This window comes from Myiozetetes cayanensis, unplaced genomic scaffold (genome assembly GCF_022539395.1).
Source record: "Myiozetetes cayanensis isolate MyiCay16 unplaced genomic scaffold, myiCay2020 scf1, whole genome shotgun sequence".
NCBI lineage: Eukaryota > Metazoa > Chordata > Aves > Passeriformes > Tyrannidae > Myiozetetes > Myiozetetes cayanensis.
The window spans coordinates 142,604,060-142,623,554 of record NW_026086604.1 but is presented as its reverse complement, the minus strand read 5'-3'; the positions used below and the strand labels follow the sequence as shown (position 1 = coordinate 142,623,554).

Here is a 19,495-nt window from a genome sequence, read left to right as displayed (position 1 = left end):
CACTGAAAGGAAAAACCAAAAATCAGTATTACGGACTTAAAGTGAATATGTTGATTTTGTCAGTGTCTCCTCCTCCAGATGTGAGTTTAAAAAATTTTAGTGTTAAAAATTATTTAAAAAGTATAGCTACACAGGTTTAATGCTCATCAGGTAAACGGCTGTTTGGCCCTTAAAGGTGTGTTTGACCCTTGCTAGATTAAGCACAAGTTCTGCAATGGCTCCTCAGTTTCCAAGCACAGTTAAATGCTTTTTTTTTCCTTCCCAACATGGGTGTGTAATTATGGACCAAGTTTAAGTATGAAACTACTAGGGTTTCACCAGCTAGTCTGGAATTCTGTGTTGTGCATCAAATTTATGATCAGTGAGTCTTCACCAACGTGTGTAAAGGCCTTTGAGGTTCACAGATTTTTTCCATACATCGAAGTAACCTGTTCAGTTGCTTAATTCTGTCTTCTGCAAAGCTGATGTAGAGTCATCTGTATTTGTACACATGTGCACACAACGATTTTCTGTGGCACATCCTCACAAAATGAATGACTCCTCTGAGGATAAAATCAGTTATGGATTTTTTAAAAACTGCTTGTAGCAGAATCTTAGCAGTGACCTCAGATTTAAACCCTTTGCGATTACAGATCGCTAATTGACAATTATGTATTCTGAGATAAAACCATACCTAGAGAAAAGGAGAACATGTCTGTGTTTTAGTTGAACCTTACATTATGGTTGTGAAGAGACGCTGCCTCGCTGTGATGGAAACTCCCTCCTGATCACACTTTTACTCTAGATACTTGGGAGAGAAAAATACCCTTTGGCCTATCAAAATTTTGATTTTGGTCCATGCTTTACATTTAATTACAGTCTCCAAGGATATGCTTGTGCAGAGAAGTTGCTTTGGGAACCAGGGTTTCCAAGAAATATTAAATAGACCTTGAATAGCAATTTTGTCTGGTATTCCTCAGTCACTTCAGGTTATGTTCTTAAGTTGGATGTGTCTTTATGGGATGGTAAATTAGAAATCAAGGGTTTGTGAGTTGAAAGTTTGTGTGAACTTTTGTAAGTGCATTTTAATGAAATTAAGGAAACATCTCTGTGACTTGTTTTGCTTGGTGGCCCTCAGAATTATAGGCTTATTGTAGTTCAGGGATTGATTGTGTTAAAATTACTCATTTTAAAGCAGGCTTCTCAGTAGTTTTCCTTCCTCAACCACTGCTTTGTAGCTCTGGGTTCATGAGCAACTATTTACTTCCTTCTTTTATCCCCTAAGAATCTATATGGACATAGTTAGAAACATAATTATAGAAGCCACTTCCTGTAGATATTTACTGTGATGGGGTATGCTCAGGGTGCTGTCAGGGAACCCTTGGGGTGCTCTTTCCACAGCACCTCCAGCAAGCTGGCTTTCAGTTCCTGAGAAAGTGAGACATTGTAAAGGAATGATTTTACCTACTCCTTCCAGCTACTGAGGAAGACACGTCATAAAAGTACTCACTTGATACGGCTGATTTGAAGAAGAGAGTAACAGTTTTTACTAATTTCCATATTGTGCTCCTGAGCTTAAAGCTTTAAGCCTTATTTTCCTTTTGAGAGAGGTACTGTCTCCAAGTAACTGTTTTTGGTTTTTTTTTCCCCCTCACATCTTAACTGTGCCAGCATTATAATAATTTTATGTTATTGGAATGAAAACAAATAAGTGGGTCTTCAGTTTTAGCTGATCAATGCAGAAGGAGGAAAGCTGTCACAGAATTTGATGAATTCTGCAACATTCTTCAATGTAGTATTAACACTTTATCTAATACATTAATAATAAAGTGATACAAAATAATAAGATGTTTATTTTGATTTTTATAGTATTACATACTTACTAGTATTAAGAATTCTTTTGCAGTATCTCAATGGTAAATTTGCACTTAAAAACTTAAAAAGCATTCTCACTGATCTATGTGTATTGGATACAAACATTAAAATACTTTATTTAACTAGTGATTGCTTCTTAATTTTCATAAAAAATCCTTTTGAATACAGATATATTTGATAAAATGGTAGAAATTAGAGTCAGTCCCACAATGTTGATTTCAGTTTTCTTGCTTTGTTTTACAGGAAGAAAGGCGGAGGCTGAAAAATGCAATAATAATCCAGTCATTTGTAAGAGGGTACAGAGACAGAAAACATCAAGTCAGTACTTATTTATTTATTTAGAAAGATGTTAAAACAGTTTTGCTGAAAATGAGACTTTCTAGTTATAAATAATTCGATTGAAAAATCTTGAGTATATATTCTACAAAGTGGAAATTCTTTTTTTCCCCTCTTGACATTTTCATTTGAAACTCAGTATTTTAGTAGATGGATGTATATTCTGCAAAGCATGGATGTGGCTGCACCTCAGTGGGATCACACAATGTTTTTTTTAGCTGATTAAAACAGATGAAAACCATTAGATATTAAGAGCTTTCACACACCAGTGGAGCTTTTAATTTTTTTCCCTAGTATGGCTAAGGTGGTAGTTTGAGTCAAAATGTTGTTCTTTCTAAGCTGCCATTGGGTAGATTCTTCTAAGAAAGAGCTTTAGCTGTTTAAATTCTCTAATTTAAGTAAATTAGATTAAAATGTTTGATACGATGTTCTTGATAAGGAACAAACTTGTTGCACGTATACCTTCTGAGTTACAGAATGGAACTATGATACCATGTGTATATTTTGATCTCTTAATAAATATATGTTGTCTCTATTTTACTACTTTGCAACCTCTTTGGATGGGAAGGTTTAAAAATTTTGCATCTTTCCTTTAAATCATAGCCATTATTGATATATTGATGCGTGTTTTATTTTTAAGTACTCCATCCAAAGAAGTGAATTTGATCGCTGTGCTAATTTGGCCCAGTCCGGAGGAACCTTTTCCACTGCTAATGGAGCAAATTTGACTCTTCTAGTTCGTCAGTTACTCTTTTTCTATAGACAGAATGAGGATTCGAAGCGTTTGGTGAGTTCTGTTCCATACCCTGATCCACACTATTTGTGTTTCATGCCCTGTTAAAGTAGTCTTCTATTTAAAAGGTTTTGAAGGGATGCAAAAAAAGCCTTTGTCCACTTACATTAATTTAAGAGTTCTTAAGAGTTGGGGCTTTTGCTGATCTGCACTCTGCTGGTTTTCATTTAGGCACAGTAACTAGAAATCAGATTTTACAAGTGTGTGCACATACGTACAAAATACATGAAGTGAAGCCTGAAAAATCCCCTGCATATTATTCACAGTAATTTTTTAGACCATCTTTTCCACTTACTCCCTGGTCATTCCTAAGGTGTTTGGGTGATACTTTTTTTTTTCCTCACTGTTGAATAATGATGGCATATCAATTGCAAAGTCACTGCCAACTTCCCAAATGTTTGAGTTAGTGTGATTCATAGTGGCTGTTGATAATGGACATTAAAGAATTATGGCTATTTATAAAAAACCCACCTAACAGATAACTTTTGTTTCCAAGAGTAAAATTATTTACAAGGGTAATTCAGTCTTAATTTTGGAAGTTTAGTACTAGCAGTCATGTAGATGATGTTGTGTAACAGTGGGGTATTTTTCTCCTCTGAACATGATTCAGTCTGAGTTTGTGTTTTGTAAGTCTTCCAAAGGTATCCACAACAGCACTGAAATATTACTGTCTGAGGTTGCAATAGGCAAAACAGTGAAGTTGTGCCTATCATGTTGCAGGTATGGATGTGTCAGAATTTAATTAAACAGAGTTCTCAGTTTGTTAAGCAATTGGATGGTCCAGACAGACTGACTTGCTTATTCCAAATAAAAAGACTGTTGGGGCTGTGTTGCAGGTATGTTCTTTTCTTCTGTGTTCTACTACGTAAAAAGTATTCAGAAATTATGTTGGGCACTTGTTTGTTTCTTTTTGCAGCAGATGAAGTATTAAATGTAACATTATTTTATGCAGAGGAGTGTTTAATGTGTGTGTGGGCCATGGTATTGGATACTTGTCCCTCTGTCAAACAGTGGAATGTTCTTAAGCTCCGTTGGCTTTCAAATTCAAGATGTGTTTAAGGGATGCTCTCCTAGGATAGGCTTAAGGATGCTCTTAACTGTTTTCATCAGCAATATTTGTGGAAACCAGGCTTTCTTAGGAGCTAATAGTGTTTAGAAGTTATTATCTGAGGTAGACTTATGTTTCAAGGATATGCTTTGGATACATGTTGTTTCAATACTAATATTATTAAAGATGCCTTGCCTCACACTTTTGTTTTAATTTAAGGCATTAAGAAGTTACAAAATCATATTAATCAGTTACATTCCTGGCTTCAGCTTTACATTTATTATTTGCAGTGGGAGGATCACAGGAAGGTAAATCTGTTGAGGTGACTTGAATATCTGCCACCTAAACCCTAGGTTTAGAAAACAATGTATTTATTCTTATCAATAATAGGAACTAGTTATATTCTCCAGAGTTTTAAAATAATTTTTTTAGGAAATTGTTTCATTTAATTCACTGAACCTTGTGTTCTTACAAGTGTGTATCCTGTATGTATGATAAACAGTGACACCAGAGACTAAAGAAGGCTTGAGTGGTGGGCTTCAAAGTCTATGTGCAGTGGGACACAGCTGTGGTGTCACTGCATGGAATTGCACATTTCACCGCAGTGAAATTGTGGTTTTGTAAATGCTACTAATCATGTGAATGGGGAAGAAAAAACATGGTTAGGACGACTCTGCCTATGCACATCTCACACTAAATATCCTTTGAATTCTAAACAGGCTCTTAATCATTTCTATGGTCACTGATAGTTGTTATGTTAGCAACAGTTGTTAAAAGAATGAGATTTTTAGTATTTCAGTCAGTAATCAAGGATATCCCATTGTGTTGATTATGTATATGATATTCCCTAGTAATTGTTCCCAGCCCATATTGCTCTGGGGCTTTTATGTCTTCATGGAAAAACATGAATTATGAATTATCCTTTGCTTCTCTTCTAGTTCATGCAGTAGACCTCCAAACTTTCAAATCATTGAGAGAATTTAGTAGGATTTAATAGGATTTACAGGTAGAGTGCAATATTCATAGAAACCCTAAAATCAGGAGCTACTATTATAAAGATGCCAACAAAAAGACGTAGATAAACTACTGAAGACAGTTGGAAACCACGTAGAAATAAGTTAATTAAAGGTGAATGTGAAAGGCTTTTTGTAATTTTAGTTTTAAATCATTATACATATGCTTGTAGTGAAATAAGAGAAATACCTTGTTCAATAATTTCAATTTAATTTCATTTATAGGCTATTGCAGAATTGCAATGATGACAGTCTGAATGTTGCACTTCCTATGAGAATGCTTGAGGTATTTTCATCTGAGAATACGTATTTGCCTGTTTTACAAGATGTCAGCTATGTGACATCATTAATTGAACAAATTTTGCACTACATGGTTCAAAAAGGTGAGTAGCTAGGAACCAGAAGTCCTGGGAAATACTGAGAAATTAAACAGAATATGTAACACGTGAAGACCACGTTGTTTAATCACATTTTTGCCTTTACCACAGACACAATGAATGAAGTGCTGCGTACCCTCACCTATACACTAGATGGACACTGTGCTTGTAATGAGATCACTGCTTGAGACATTACTGCTTGATACCTTTGGAAATTCTGTTTATAAATTGAATATTCTATCAAGTTACTTATACAGACATTTACAACAGATTTTGAGAGTAGGTGGATGTTACCTAACAAAAGTTTTAATGCTGTAGCTGTTTACACACACACTTTCCCATGGACACATGCACACACTGTGGCAGATCTAAGCTTTAGTTTTGTAAAAGTTGGTCATTGTGTAGCAGTACTGTTCTCTAGAAATATTACTATTCATTTTTATTCTAAATTGGCATTACCTTTTCATCCTGCCAGCACCAGAGACACCTCAGCAAAGCAATGGTGACCCAGCTTTGATTTATTGTTTGCTAAACTGCAATGAGTTACACCTGTGCAAACATACTGAAAGTTACTGAATTGTGTAGTTAGCACCAAAATTATGTTTTGTCTCAAAGAAACTTTATTGTTCTGCAAGTGTCCCAAAAAATTAATTTGCCTTTCTGATACAGTAGCTTGAAGTTGCAAAACTTGTGGATGGGGAGGGAAAGACAAAAACATTTTGAAATAAACATCTCAGATCCAGCCTCATTGTTATAAAATGCAGAAAGAGCACCTTCCAGTCTGTTAGTTAGTTGTTGGAATAATTCTGTGTAAGTTTTACAGTACATTCAGTAGGCTAGACTATCTTATCCTGTTATTAAGGATTTGGTTTTAACTACTATATGTTCAAGTCACTGTGAGAAAAAGAATTACTCTTATTGTAGAACATTTATTTTACTCACCCTGGCATAGCAAAAACTGTAGAAGTATTTGTGTTTGTCTCATTAACTTGCTGTATAATAAATACATCTTCCAAAATGCATATATTTGTTCTTTTAGCATGATGTTGAATCTTCACAACTGGTACATGAAAGTTACTAAGATCTCAGAATCATTAATTTTTTACTAAAGTGTAGCTTTCTGATGACTTAAAATGAAAACAAAAAGAAGCATTTTTTTGCAACTACAGATGTTCTGTCTCCTAATCATTTATAATGCTTAATGTGTAAAGAATCTGTTAACAGCTTTTATTAGTATATGTTCTTGCATATAATTTGTCTCCCACATGTCTCTTGTCAGCATTGCTGAGTTATTCCTCTGTGGGGACTTCCCACTTGTTGCATTGTATGCCAAGTTAGGTGGTCCCCAGCAAAGTGGCTTAGGCTGGACTTGATGATGTGACATTTATTTATTGCATTTACAGTGGTTCCTGTAGTTGTGGGACCTGGGTCTTCAGTTGGGAGTTCATTGAAATCATGTGATTCTATTTGTACTTCAGTGAGACAAATACAAATTACCCTCTACACGCCTTTATGGCGTGGGGGGGTGTAATGCATTTTATTACTGTCTGAGAGCCCTGTTTTGGAAACAGTGATTGTATTCTTCAGTCTGCTGAGGCAAGGTGGCCATAGAATTGAGACATTCTGCCAGCAGGACTCTTACCTGTATGATGCAGTCATGCTTTGGAGTAGAGGGGAAAATTTGTCATTTTTGGAAGAGTGGAAGGATAAAATGTGATTACAGTCACTTAAAGGAGAAGGGAAACATCTTTTCTTGTAGGTCATTATTTAAAAAAAAATCAAATTATTCATTTCATCAGCAAGAGTTGATTGGTCTTTGAAAATCAAACTGATTCTGAATGTTGATCTCTGTGAATGATTTTATAATGGGATATTTCCAAAGAGGTTGCTGATATAGTCCGTTAGTTATGTGAATATGACTTGGACTATTGTAAAATGTCTTCATAAGTCAGGCTTCATACGATGAATTGTAAATTGTTTTTCAAGTTAATGTTAAGTATATAAATTGTTTTTATGGAAGAGTAGAAAACTAATATTTTGTTTAAAAAGTGATTTTTCTTACTTGCAGGCTACTACAAGTCGCTTTATTTGTTAATAAACAATAAGCTTCCCTCGAGTATTGAGTATTCTGATGTTTCTCGTGTCCCTATTGCAAAAATACTTCTGGAGAATGTTCTGAAGCCATTGCACTTTACATATAGCTCCTGTCCAGAAGGTGCAAGGTAAATAAAGATCATATTAGGTATTTCTGTACTCATTTGCGTGGTTTGTTGTTGTTGAGTGTCTGGCCATTCTTTCAGTGCAGTTTGTTGATTTATTTGCAATAGTGATGATTTTTTGGTAATGCTATACATCAGTGAAACAATGTAGTTTCAGGTGTGTTTAAGAAAAAGGCAGTAAAAATGCTGAATGCTACAATAAATAGCACAGAGAATAGCAGGTATCTTGATACACAGGAACACAGGTGTGGAAAAGCTTAGGTGAGAGCAGAGATGCAGCTGCAGGCAGGTGAAAAGAATTTTAGAGTTGAAAGGAACTTTGTGACAATTGAGCTGAGGTTTATGGAGAGAAATAACTAAGGTTACAAGCAGAAAGAGTCAGGTATGTAGACAAAGAGAACAGAAATCAAACTCTGGTTGTATCACATGTAATAGTAATTTTTGTTAAAGTAGGAATTTGTGTAAAAAGTACTGATTGTGCTTTTTAGATTTTTTGATATAAAAAATGTGTTTAACTTCAGAATAGTTTTTCTTGAGTTCATGAAAAATTTAAGGGATAAAATTACATATAAGATCATTCAGGAAAAGGATTTAATATAAGGAGTTAATTTTTGAGAAATCTGAGAAATTTGGTGTTCTGGATCCGGATTAATGGAACACACCTTTGCAGCCTTCTTGGTGGATGTGTGCAAACTTCCAAATTGGATCTGTTATTCCAGGTGTATCATTGTGGGATATTTTGCCTATATTTTCCATAACAACAGTTTTTCTTCTTTTCAGGCAGCAGATCTTTGCAGCCTTCACAGAGGAGTTTCTGGCAGCACCTTTTACAGATCAGATATTCCATTTCATCATTCCAGCGCTTGCTGACGTGCAGACCATTTTCCCTTATGAACTCTTTCTGAATGCACTATTATTACCAGAAAGTGGATGTTCAAGCAGAAGTGATCAAGCCCCTTGGCTTTTCTACTTTGTGTTAACAGTTGGAGAAACATATTTGGGTGAGCAAGCTGAGTGGCCAAATCATTGTTTGTTTCATATTGGAGTTAATATGTTACGCATTTCCATGACATGATTCCTTGCCAAGTAAAAAGGACAGCTTGTGGAGAAAAGTGAGAGATCTGTTTGATTTCCTATTCTTACCTTTTTTCGGTAAAAAATGCATTGATTTGATAAGATTTGGCATAACTTGGGGAGGTATTTCTGCTAAACATGTTTTCTAGTTTGGTGTGATCTGGCTGATGATTTTTTCTTTCAATGTATGTGCTGTAGGATCCCTTTCAGAGGAAGGACTTCTTGTGTATCTGAGGGTACTCCAGACTTTTCTCTCTCAGCTGCCTGTGTCTGCTGCTGGTACCAACTGTCAGGATGCAAACAGTGATTCTGAAGATGAGGATGAAGAGATCAGTAAAATGACAACCACCCCGGTAAGCAGTACAGAACTTCTTTGAAAGAGTTTGTATTATGGCAGCAGCATAGATAGGCAAAAACATGATCACTCTTAAGTCCTGTAGTTTTCTAACTATATGTAGAAGAGAGCATGTTTTCTCCATAAAAATCGATGACTGATCACTGTAGGCAAATGAAACTGGTTGCATATATTAAAAACAAATCTTTTACTATAATAAGAGGTCTTAGACTACAGATAGTGTGTCTGCTGAAGGACAGAACTTTTATTTTAAAAATAAGGGTTTAAACTTACCTTCTTTAAATTTGTATTTTACATAGAATTTTTACTCTCTATTCTTTAAGTCCATGATGATGCTAAGATATCATGAAACACACAAACCTGATATTCCAACTAAGTATTTTCTTCTTTTTATTTCTCACAGAAAAACTGCAAGTTTCAACTATAGTCTTTACCCTGTGGAATTAGCTCTGTGTATATCCACTAGCTCAAAAGCCCTCAAAGGGGAAACACCTGCTTTCTGTAATAATGTATAGAGACTGTGCTATAAATAGAACTTTTTCACTGTAGTTTAAACTTCCTCCAGTAGAATAAATCTCTGCTAACTTTAACCTCTGAATACTTGTGTCAGGGCTTTGAACAGCCAAAGTTAGATGTAGATTCAGTAATCCTTGCAGAAGATGCTGCCACTCAAAGGACTCAGGCAACGTGCAGGCTTTCCCTGTAGAATGTGTGAAATTTCACCATATTTAGGGTTCATTAAAAAAAACACAATTGAGATTGTTTTACTTCCCCACAACAAGCTGGGAATTCTGGATTTCTGTCTCAGGCGTTCTAAGGCTTCTTGGTTACGTGTTGAAAGCAAAAGCATACCAGCTCTTCCAAGAGATACCATTCCTTTAATGCCCACTTACATTTCATGGGAGGTGATGTACATTTCTGAAAGATGCAGCATTTTTAAGACATTGATTTTGAGATTAACCTCTTAGGAAGAGCTGTGCTGCTGGGGAACACTTGCAACCTTTTACTTGTGAGTTTTTAGATGCCATGTTACCACTACCCCAAAATCTTTACCAGGACAGTGTGAAAAAAATACTTAATTTGCCAGGCACACACACTGTATGCAGTGTAAATATTGGCAGATTCTACCTATGGCTCAGGGATTTGTGATGTTTAAGTGGTGATTAGGTAAAAAGAAAGCATAAATATCTGTTCACAGATAACTTACACTAATTTGTAAATTAAAAAAAATCTGCTCTGAGAAGTGCTTTAAATAAATAATTCTATTTATTGCAATATGTTTTTGTGTGCTTCTCCTGTGAATTTTTAATGTATTCTGTATTTTCATGCATGCTTGTCTTAGAAAAAAAAAAAGATGGGTGGGTGGGGAATTCCTCTTTCTTAAAAATTTATAATTGGTTAACTTGTGTCTTTCAAGAAGCCAGACTGCTTTGCCCAGTTGGGGGCAAGAGAAAGATAAGAAATAAGGAAAAGAAAATGTTGAGCTTGACTCAGCTCTATGCCAAGAGAAAACATTCCTCTTGGCACACTTCTGGCACTACCCAGACGTGTATTGACCACACTGAAGTTTGTTGCTGTTTGTTAACCCATGGATTATGAATGTGAAGTACTGTTTGCAAAGGAATTTACAGTCAACATCCATTTCTGGATTTTATGTCCAATACTGACTGATGTCAGTGGGAAGAGATGATTATTCACATATTTTGTGCCAGTAAATGATTTTTCCTTATTGTACCCAAGTGTTGCAGAACATACTTACGTTAAAGGCAGTATTTCCAGTGGCTAAAGTGAAAGTTGGATACCACAACCCATCAGTTACCTACCTGGGGGTTTAAGATGGCTCTTGGGTCTGCTACTTTTAAGGATGGGATATACATGTGATTCCATTGTATTTATTGTACAAGAAAAATTATGTTCTAGTAAAATTCGCAAGTATTTTTTTATCAAAAAGGGGATACTTGATCATTAAAAAATTAAGAGCAAACTTTTCTTTGATGTGTTTGTAGGGTGATGGGAGAATATCAGTTCAGTATATAACTGAGGAGTGTCTAAAGAAGCTGGATACGAAGCAGCAGACAAATACTCTCCTGAATATGGTTTGGAGAGACTCAGCGAGTGAGGAGGTCTTTACCCTGATGGCATCAATCTGCCACACACTAATGGTACAACACCGAATGATGGTGCCAAAAGTCAGGCAAGTATAAATAACGATGATCTTGAACTGCAGTACATCTGAAATTGGTTTTATTAGATAGACTTGTTTTAAATACCTTGTGGGGCTTTTTCTGTGTTTTCTTTTATGACCAACTGAAATAAGTTAGATTTTCAGAATTTAAATCTTAATTCCACACAAAACAAAGAGTGGATTCTTTGTTTCTTATTTTTCTTGTTGTTCATTGTGCCCTCTCAAGATTCTTGGAAGGATGTTATCTGTTCCTTTGTCAGAGGCAATGTTGAGTGTAATTCTAGTAGAAATTGGTGTAGCTTGTTTTTTAAAACATACAGTGCTGTGGATTCCACAGCTGAGCGCTGGAATCAACTTGTTCTCTTAGCTCTTTATAGGCAAAATATCTTGCTACAAATTAAAACAATTCCTAGCTATTGAAAATCATTGTTGTTTGCGAAGGGCTTTGGCACCTGAGATGGAGATGAAGGACATGTTCACTTGTATTCTTTTACAAAGATTGCAAACCACAAATGTCAGAACAACGGGAGATTTTTCACCTTTTTATTATCAGACTGAGACCCATAAGTATTAACACTGTTCTGGTGCAAGTAGTTTTAAGTATGTAGTTGCTGGTAGTAAAGTAAGTATTTAGGGAATGTTGTAAACATAATTCAAACTGCATTGTAAACAGTGATAGAGAAAACTAATTAGGTGCTATCTTAGCCCAGTGGTGTTTATAGCTGTTAGAGGAAGTAAGATGTCAGTGAAACTGTGATTGCTCGATTAGGGTAATTAGTTCTTTGTAGACTAATTGCATTAGAGCAGGATGTGAGACCTGAAGATCATAGCAGTACTTGAATTAGTGTGCCTACTTTATTGTTGCACGTAGAACATTGCCTTGGATAGTAATTACTGAGCTTAAATGCATCACTGCTTTGACTTGAGGTTTGCTGGTGAACTGTGTGGAAAAGGGTGTTTAATGAATAAAGAAGTCACAGAACTTTAATTGTGTGAGTACGGCACCTATTTCCTCTGAGAAGCCATATTGGGTCTTTGCAATTATTTGTGATAACAAGCAATTTAAAACATTGGATACTTTCAGGAGTTACGAAAGCTCTACTCAACATCTTCTACTGGAAAGTAATTTACAGATTTTAACTTTTGAATAGCTCCCAAATAGCTGAATTTTAGAAATAATAGTAGAGATACTAAGATTTGTGTCAGTGATAGGAGTGGAATTACTTCCATGGGCAAAATGAAGTTAATTCACACAGGTATTTGATAAATTGAAGTAGACATTTAATTACTAGTTCTGAGTTCCAAGTCAGCCATAAGGGTTGGGTTTGCCAGGGATCATCTTTTCAGGAGGTGTCAATCTTTTGTCCTGTTCTCAGTGCATATTAGACCTGGTCTAGGTTACTAAGCAGCTATTCTAGACATTTGATGCTTGTTTTAAAGGTAGTAAACATTGTGGCATTTGAAAAGAATATTAAAAGACTTTTTGTCATTAATTTCCACTTTTTTAATTGCGTGGTGATTTTTTTAATTGTCCAATAATTTTATAAAATTTAGTGATAGACCTTTAAAAGATGCTGCTTTTGTTTTGAAACTAACTTTTAAATTACTTAATATTCAGAATGAAGTGTAGCTGTTTAATTAAACCATGTAGAAATAGTTAAGTAGAAGTAATTTATTTCAAATTACATTGAATATAATCAATGAGCTCAATAATGCTCTTTTACTTTCTGTTTAAAAACAGACTGGGTCAAATGGTTTAAAAGATAGAGTTGTTACAAAGACTGTTTATTTAAGAGCATTTACAACTGTAATGGAAAACAATGATAATTAAAAACATAAAGGCTGCAAATCTGCAAAGTGGGGTGCTAAATGAAGAGAGTAATAATTGAAAATAATTTTTCAATAACTGTAAAGAAAATTAGGCTAAGATTAACACAGGCTTTGGAAGGAAGGAAATAACAAATATCTCTACATCCTTTTAATAGTTCTGAGGGTTTTTCCCTCCTTGAACAAAAATAAGAAACTCATCGTATAGACTTTTGTCACTCTGATAAAGCTGAATACTTTTTATTCTTGTGGCTTCTCGGTACATGTGTGATTTGAGTGATTGTTGATATTATGTAGTCTTAGGAACGTTGGTGTTGTTGAATTAACTCACTATTTTCCTTGATCTTGCAGCAGAGACCAAGAGAGAACAGAACAAGGTACCCAAAAGTACAGTGTAGTTTTGAAAGGAGCAAGCCTGTAAAGTTCTTTTGTGACTCTCTACAGAGGGCAGTGGGACCCAGAGGTGGATAGCTCTAAAACCACATTTCTTTTGGTTAATTGTCAGAAATTCTGAGTAGGTTCTGGAAATAAACAGTCAAGCCCACGTTACATTAAAAAACAAACTTGTGTAGCTTGTGTTCAGTAACACAAATGAGGAGGTGTAGAATAAAGTCCTGATTGTAGAGAAGTCATTGGGAATTGGGCTTGTTTTCAGAGGGACAGGGCTTTTGTCTTTTCACTGTAAAGTTGGTAGATATTATTGAATACAGTTACTAAAAAGAGAAAACTTGAGTCTTGGAGCATAGTTCTCATTATAGAGAGACTTGTAAGGTTTTTCTTCATCAAAATATACTTTAAACAAATAATAAATTCTAGTTCTGCAAAATATTTAGGGGTGTAATTTAATGATGACTTCAGGTCATCACAGCTGAATATTAAATAGTGATGGAAACTGCTTGTACCGGGGGGACATCAGTCGCTGTCTGATCAGTGCTCCTGAGTGGTTGCTAATCTGGGCGTAACAGTTTCATACTGACTGTATGTCACTGCTATTTAATTAATATAACAGTGCTAATCTCAAACCTGCAGTTAGGTGTAATCTGAGCAGCCTCTCTTCATACGTGTGCTGAGATTTAGGCTTTCCATGAAGCTATGGGAGGAATTCTTTAGGGAATGTTCTGATGCTGCGTTGTGTCTTTCTTAAAACCAGAATCATTGTGTATGAAGTTTGAGCTTATTTTTTTTAAGCTTTCCTTTACATCCTTGGCCCAGTGCAAAGAGAGGCCGAAGCATAAAGCAGGCTGGAGAGCAGGGTAGTTTTGTGTAAGGATGGCTTTGGTGCTGCCTCGTGCTCGCAGTTCTGGAGTGACAAAATCTGCTGCCACGGCAGCAGTGACCTGTCGCAGGCTGGGTGAGCTCCTCTCATTCTGCTGGATTCTCTTCATTAACTTAAATGGTCTCAGTGGGAAACTGGGCCCAATTTATGGCCCAGACTGAAAATCTTGCCTTTAACTAATTAACTTGTAGTGGTGTCTCAGCTAAATTAAGCTTAATGGGTCATTTAATCTGTCCCGTTGCACAGGAGGAATTTGACACTTTTTTTACACCAGAGGTGCCCAAAATACTGTTCTGACAAGTACACATAAATCATGTGGCCTTTGTGGACAATTAGATACCTAGAGAGAGAAACGAGGTTCTAAATAAATGATCATTATGTACTTACTTTTGGGAGCAAATAATATAATTTGGTATGATTAAAATTGATCCTTAACAGAAATCACTGGATTGAACTTAACTCTGTCCTAGCCTGGCGCTGAGGCAGTGCGCATTTTTCCGCTTGAAGGGAGTTTATCCTTTCTGGTAGCAGAAAAATTTCTCCCAAATGACAGTGCTAAATCTTAATATTGGACTTTACAGAAAATCTGTTAATCCATTACATAAAACATGTATAATGATCTCATAATAAAGAAATTGGTGGCATTTAGTGAGACTTTCAAGAAAATGCAAACCACCCAGATGGGAGGGGGTTAAACTTTAGCCACTTGGTTTATTTTTAGAATAGTACACATATTGAAAATTGAACTCCTGAGTTAGATTATAAAAATCTACATAAAAAGAAATAATGTCTGATCTTTTTTATTTCTATTTTTTGGGGGTGTGTGGTCTTTAAAAAAAGGTGGTCAAGACTCTATGGACACCCAAGTTTTATATTAACTGATCTTTAAACTTTGTGGATTGATAAGGCTTTGTCTTCAGGATATATGAACCATCCCTGTAAAGTTCTGCAGTTTATCAGTTCTTGCACTGTGTTATGTTAATGTAGTTCTACCTGGAAAGGCTGTTTTTAAGCAGATGTGTGTCTTTTCTCTGCCAAGGGAAAAGACCAAGTAAGGTGGATTTTGGCCTGTTTTAATTCTCAAATTTTTTATTTTTTACTCTTTAATTTTTTCAGTTGTTTGTTTGTTTGTTTGTTCCCCCCCTGCCCAGTGTGAAGCCAAAAATTTTGAAACTTTAGTACGGCCAATTTCTTCAAATTTTTCAATTTTTCAGAGATACGGCTTTTCAAAGTCATCTTTGCATTTTGTGGGGTTTTTTTGTGTGTGTGTGTTTTGGTTTTTTTTTTGGTTCTTTTTTGTTTTGTTTGTTTTGCTTTTGTTGTTGTTGTTACAATTATTACCTTCAACTTTGAAAGCCAATTTCTGTACTTGGAGTGGGAAGGTAGCGGTTTTTTTATGCCATCTTTATTTTTGCAATGGATTATATTCCAGGTGAATCTAGCGATGCAAAACTTTTGTAACACAAGGTCCAATTCACCAGTTCTGTGTTTAGTTTGCAGTTTCATGTTTATTTTCTGGTCACAGTACAGAAAATTCAGAATTGAAACTTTAGAACCGATGAACTCATCTGCTTCACGTCTATAGGTATTTCATCCTAACAAAAATAGGCTGTATGATACCATCTTCTACCAAATTTGCATTTTTGTATTTAACCAGATTTTCAGGAAAGGGAAATGTGAAAGTTGAATACATTCAGCATTTCTGGAATCAGGCCATGAAATAGAGCAGTTGCTACAATTGATTGCCTGAATCACGGAGATGGAATAAAAATGGCTAAAACTTAGGCAGAGGTTATTATTATAAGCTCTTAAGCTTTGTCCTTTCTTCCCCTTCATTATTGCTGAATATTGCTAGAACGAAAAACTGAATTACATTATGATAGGTTCAGTGTCCATAATGTTTGTTCATTTCTGCTAAAACTATTACATAATTTCCAGGGATGATTGTAAAATTAACAAGTTTTCACTTGGAAACCGTGTGAGACCTGACGGCACTGTGCCAAATCACTTTTCATTTCAAATATGAGGCCAAACACTCAAGGTCACTGAGGAAATTTCTCATTTTGGAAACCAAGACATCTGAGCTATTATTCAGATATTTAAACATTAAAGCACAAATTCTTATTTTAAATTAGCTAGGTGTAATAAGCCCTTCATTACATGAAAATGCATAATTTTCACCCAAATGTCAAAATAATTTGATTTAATAAGGAAATATGCTTGGTCACAGAGAACTTTGATGTTAAAAAGCTGTTGACCACTGAGAGGAGACATGGACCTCAGTATCTGTTTTACTTTATTTTTTCTAATAATAATTAGGAGACCTAGGAAAGTAGAATTTAGGACAACTAACTGAATATTGTTCTTCAGTACCCAAAAAATGACTGTTTAGTCAGTGAAATCCTATTTGGTTTCCTAGAAGACATTGTTTCAAATTTGTCTCATGTGTTACTTTCTGCAAGGGGAAAAAAAATCAGCTGGGGGAGACTTTTTCATTCCAGGAAGCTTTCTCTTTCTCATTTTTTAAAAAAAGTTTATCATGCTGTAATCACGTCTGACATAATATGGGTAGTCAGTCCTGTATATAACTGACTTAAGAACTTACACATCTCTTTTTACAGGTGTATAAACAGTTTTCTGTCTACAGATGGATTAGTGTAGTTGTTGCTGTCCAGACAGACCTTGTTCCATTATGTAGTTCTACTTCTATCTGCCAAGCAGAGTATACCAGTGAAATTGCTACATAATTTAAAATCAATAGTTCTGACAAAAATGAAGGTATTTTAATCTACCTTCTGCAAAAATTGCTGTTTGTTAATGTCAGAAGAACCACAGAAGTGATCAGCTAACTATTTTGGTGTGATTTTCTATATTAGAATTAAGAAAGCCCCAGATAAATAGATCAAGTGTGTATATTATTTTTATTAATGTGTATTGAATTCTGCAGGAGACTGCAAACGTGGGTTCCTATTGCATGGTTTGTTGCTGAATTAATGAAAGCTGTGTATTTGAAGTATAAGGATTTATATGCTTGGTTTTCAACGTTTGGTGCTTTCACCAGATTTGATCAGAATAACAACTTCCATCTGGAAAAAATAAAATTTAAATTGTTAATTTTTTGAGAAATGCTTGACAGAAAAGTTCTTACAGAAACATTGTGTTTTGTGAATACAGTATTTTGGAAGACACAATTTATTTGAACTTCCTCTTGCAGGCTTCTTTATAGTTTAGCCTTTAATGCCAGATTCCTGAGGCATCTTTGGTATTTGATATCTTCAATGACTACACGAATGATTACAGGGTATGTATTGTGCCGTTTCTGAAACTGAGTCTTTGTTAAAATAGAGCATATTTAGTGAAAGGGGAATGGGACAGTTAGAGGTATGGTTACTTACCTCCTATGATTTCATAAAACAGCAAAATCGTGGAAATTGGACAGTTGTAAATAAACTAATTATTTAAAATAAGTTGAGTATTTTGTAGTTTTTGAAGTGCTTACTAGCATCAGTGTAACAAACACCAAAGCCCCAAGTCCTTCATCCCAGATGTGAGAGTTTCATTTTACGTACTTTGACTTACCCAGAAATTGGTGGTGGCAGAAACACATTCCTGGGAGCTGAGGCATTGGACGTAGGGATGTGCTCAGTGCTGACATGCAGCCAGTCACTCTCCTTGCTTTGTGTCTCAAAAGTGTCTGCAGTCTGTAGCAGATAATGCCAAAATTTATCCATCGTGGAGACACTGAGATACCAGAACTTGCAAAGAGTAACCTCACTTTGCAAGGATTAGAAATATTTATCTGAAAGCACTGTCGTTATTTTGCTGTAGGACCCACTACCACATTTTTTTACTAGAATGCTGAAGGTAATGTTTTTTACAGTATTTAATTTACCATCTCTTTTATATTGCATTTTATATTTTAAGGTCTATGGTGCCACTCCTTCAAGTGATTTCAAGAGGCTCTCCAATGTCTTTAGAAGACTCCAGCCGAATTATCCCTCTCTTCTACCTTTTCAGTTCTTTGTTTAGTCATTCACTCATTTCTATTCACGATAACGAATTCTTTGGTGATCCAATAGAAGGTGAGTTTCAAGTCTGGTAAATAGCAGTGCTTTGCAAAATGTTTTTGTGTAAGGCAAAATTCCCTGGACAATGATTTGCTGACATCCTGAGGAAGGCTCTCCTGGGCTGACTTGCTGATGGTCCCCTGAGCACTCAGCTGTCAGCTGGCTCTTTCATGGTGATTGCATTTAGAAAAAGGAGAAAAAAATTGATGGTCTGCACATTGTGAACCGTAGCTTTACAGGGTCTGATATGGAAGTTATTAATCATGATAATTTTTAATGAGTTAGTGAAGAGAGTGAACTTCTTCTGGACTGAACCTGTAATCTAATGTATAAATTTAACAGAGGAATCACAAAAGAGAACAAGAGGATATTGTAATTAAAATACTGCAAACAGTTCCAAGACTTCATCTCCTTTATAAATGTTTACTGATTCTGTTTCTGGGTGATGTTTCTTTTCTGTACCTTTAGGTTTTGTGTGTGAATAATTAAGTTTCAATGAAATAAGTGTTGTTTTAAAATAATGCAATAATTAAGAAGAAGTCAGTTAAGGAAACTTAAACTTGTGTTTTGTGTAGCTGTAGGTCAAAGACAATCATCAATGATGCCTTTTACACTAGAAGAGCTTGTAATATTATCACGCTGCCTTCGAGATGCATGTCTAGGAATCATAAAGTTGGCTTACCCAGAAACAAAGCCAGAGGTCCGTGAGGAATATATTGCAGCATTTAGAAGTGTTGGAGTAACAAAAAATACGGAAATGCAGCAGTGTATCCAGACAGAGCAGAAAAGGTGGATTCAGTTATTCAAGGTAAATTGTGTCAATTCTCAGAACATACTTTAATAAAATCTTCAGGCTTCTGCCAAAGGTAGGAGATTATTTGTTGTTTTTTTCTCTCTAATTTTAATGTTGTTGTAACAAGGACCTTGGATTTGGGAAGGTTGCTGTTTGGCATATGTGCTAAACTTTGAGTAACTTAATTGTGATAACTGTAACACTTTTTTTTTCTTCTGGCAACTCTTAATTTACTTGCTGATCTCGTTTATAAGAAAAGTTACTGTATAAAATATGGG

At 35.4% G+C, this 19,495-nt stretch overlaps 1 protein-coding gene across 1 annotated transcript in view; it reads left to right on the top strand.

The window, feature by feature from the left end:
* UBE3C (ubiquitin protein ligase E3C) overlaps window positions 1-19,495 on the top strand; it is a 72,042-nt gene that overhangs the window by 10,789 nt on the left and 41,758 nt on the right. The window contains exons 3-13 of the mRNA XM_050322636.1: window positions 2,098-2,172; window positions 2,831-2,977; window positions 3,704-3,819; window positions 5,270-5,427; window positions 7,490-7,643; window positions 8,421-8,641; window positions 8,913-9,067; window positions 11,076-11,263; window positions 17,572-17,658; window positions 18,282-18,439; window positions 19,000-19,232. Of these exons, the coding sequence (XP_050178593.1) occupies window positions 2,098-2,172; window positions 2,831-2,977; window positions 3,704-3,819; window positions 5,270-5,427; window positions 7,490-7,643; window positions 8,421-8,641; window positions 8,913-9,067; window positions 11,076-11,263; window positions 17,572-17,658; window positions 18,282-18,439; window positions 19,000-19,232 (1,692 nt within the window). The remainder of the gene's footprint in view (window positions 1-2,097; window positions 2,173-2,830; window positions 2,978-3,703; window positions 3,820-5,269; window positions 5,428-7,489; window positions 7,644-8,420; window positions 8,642-8,912; window positions 9,068-11,075; window positions 11,264-17,571; window positions 17,659-18,281; window positions 18,440-18,999; window positions 19,233-19,495) is intronic.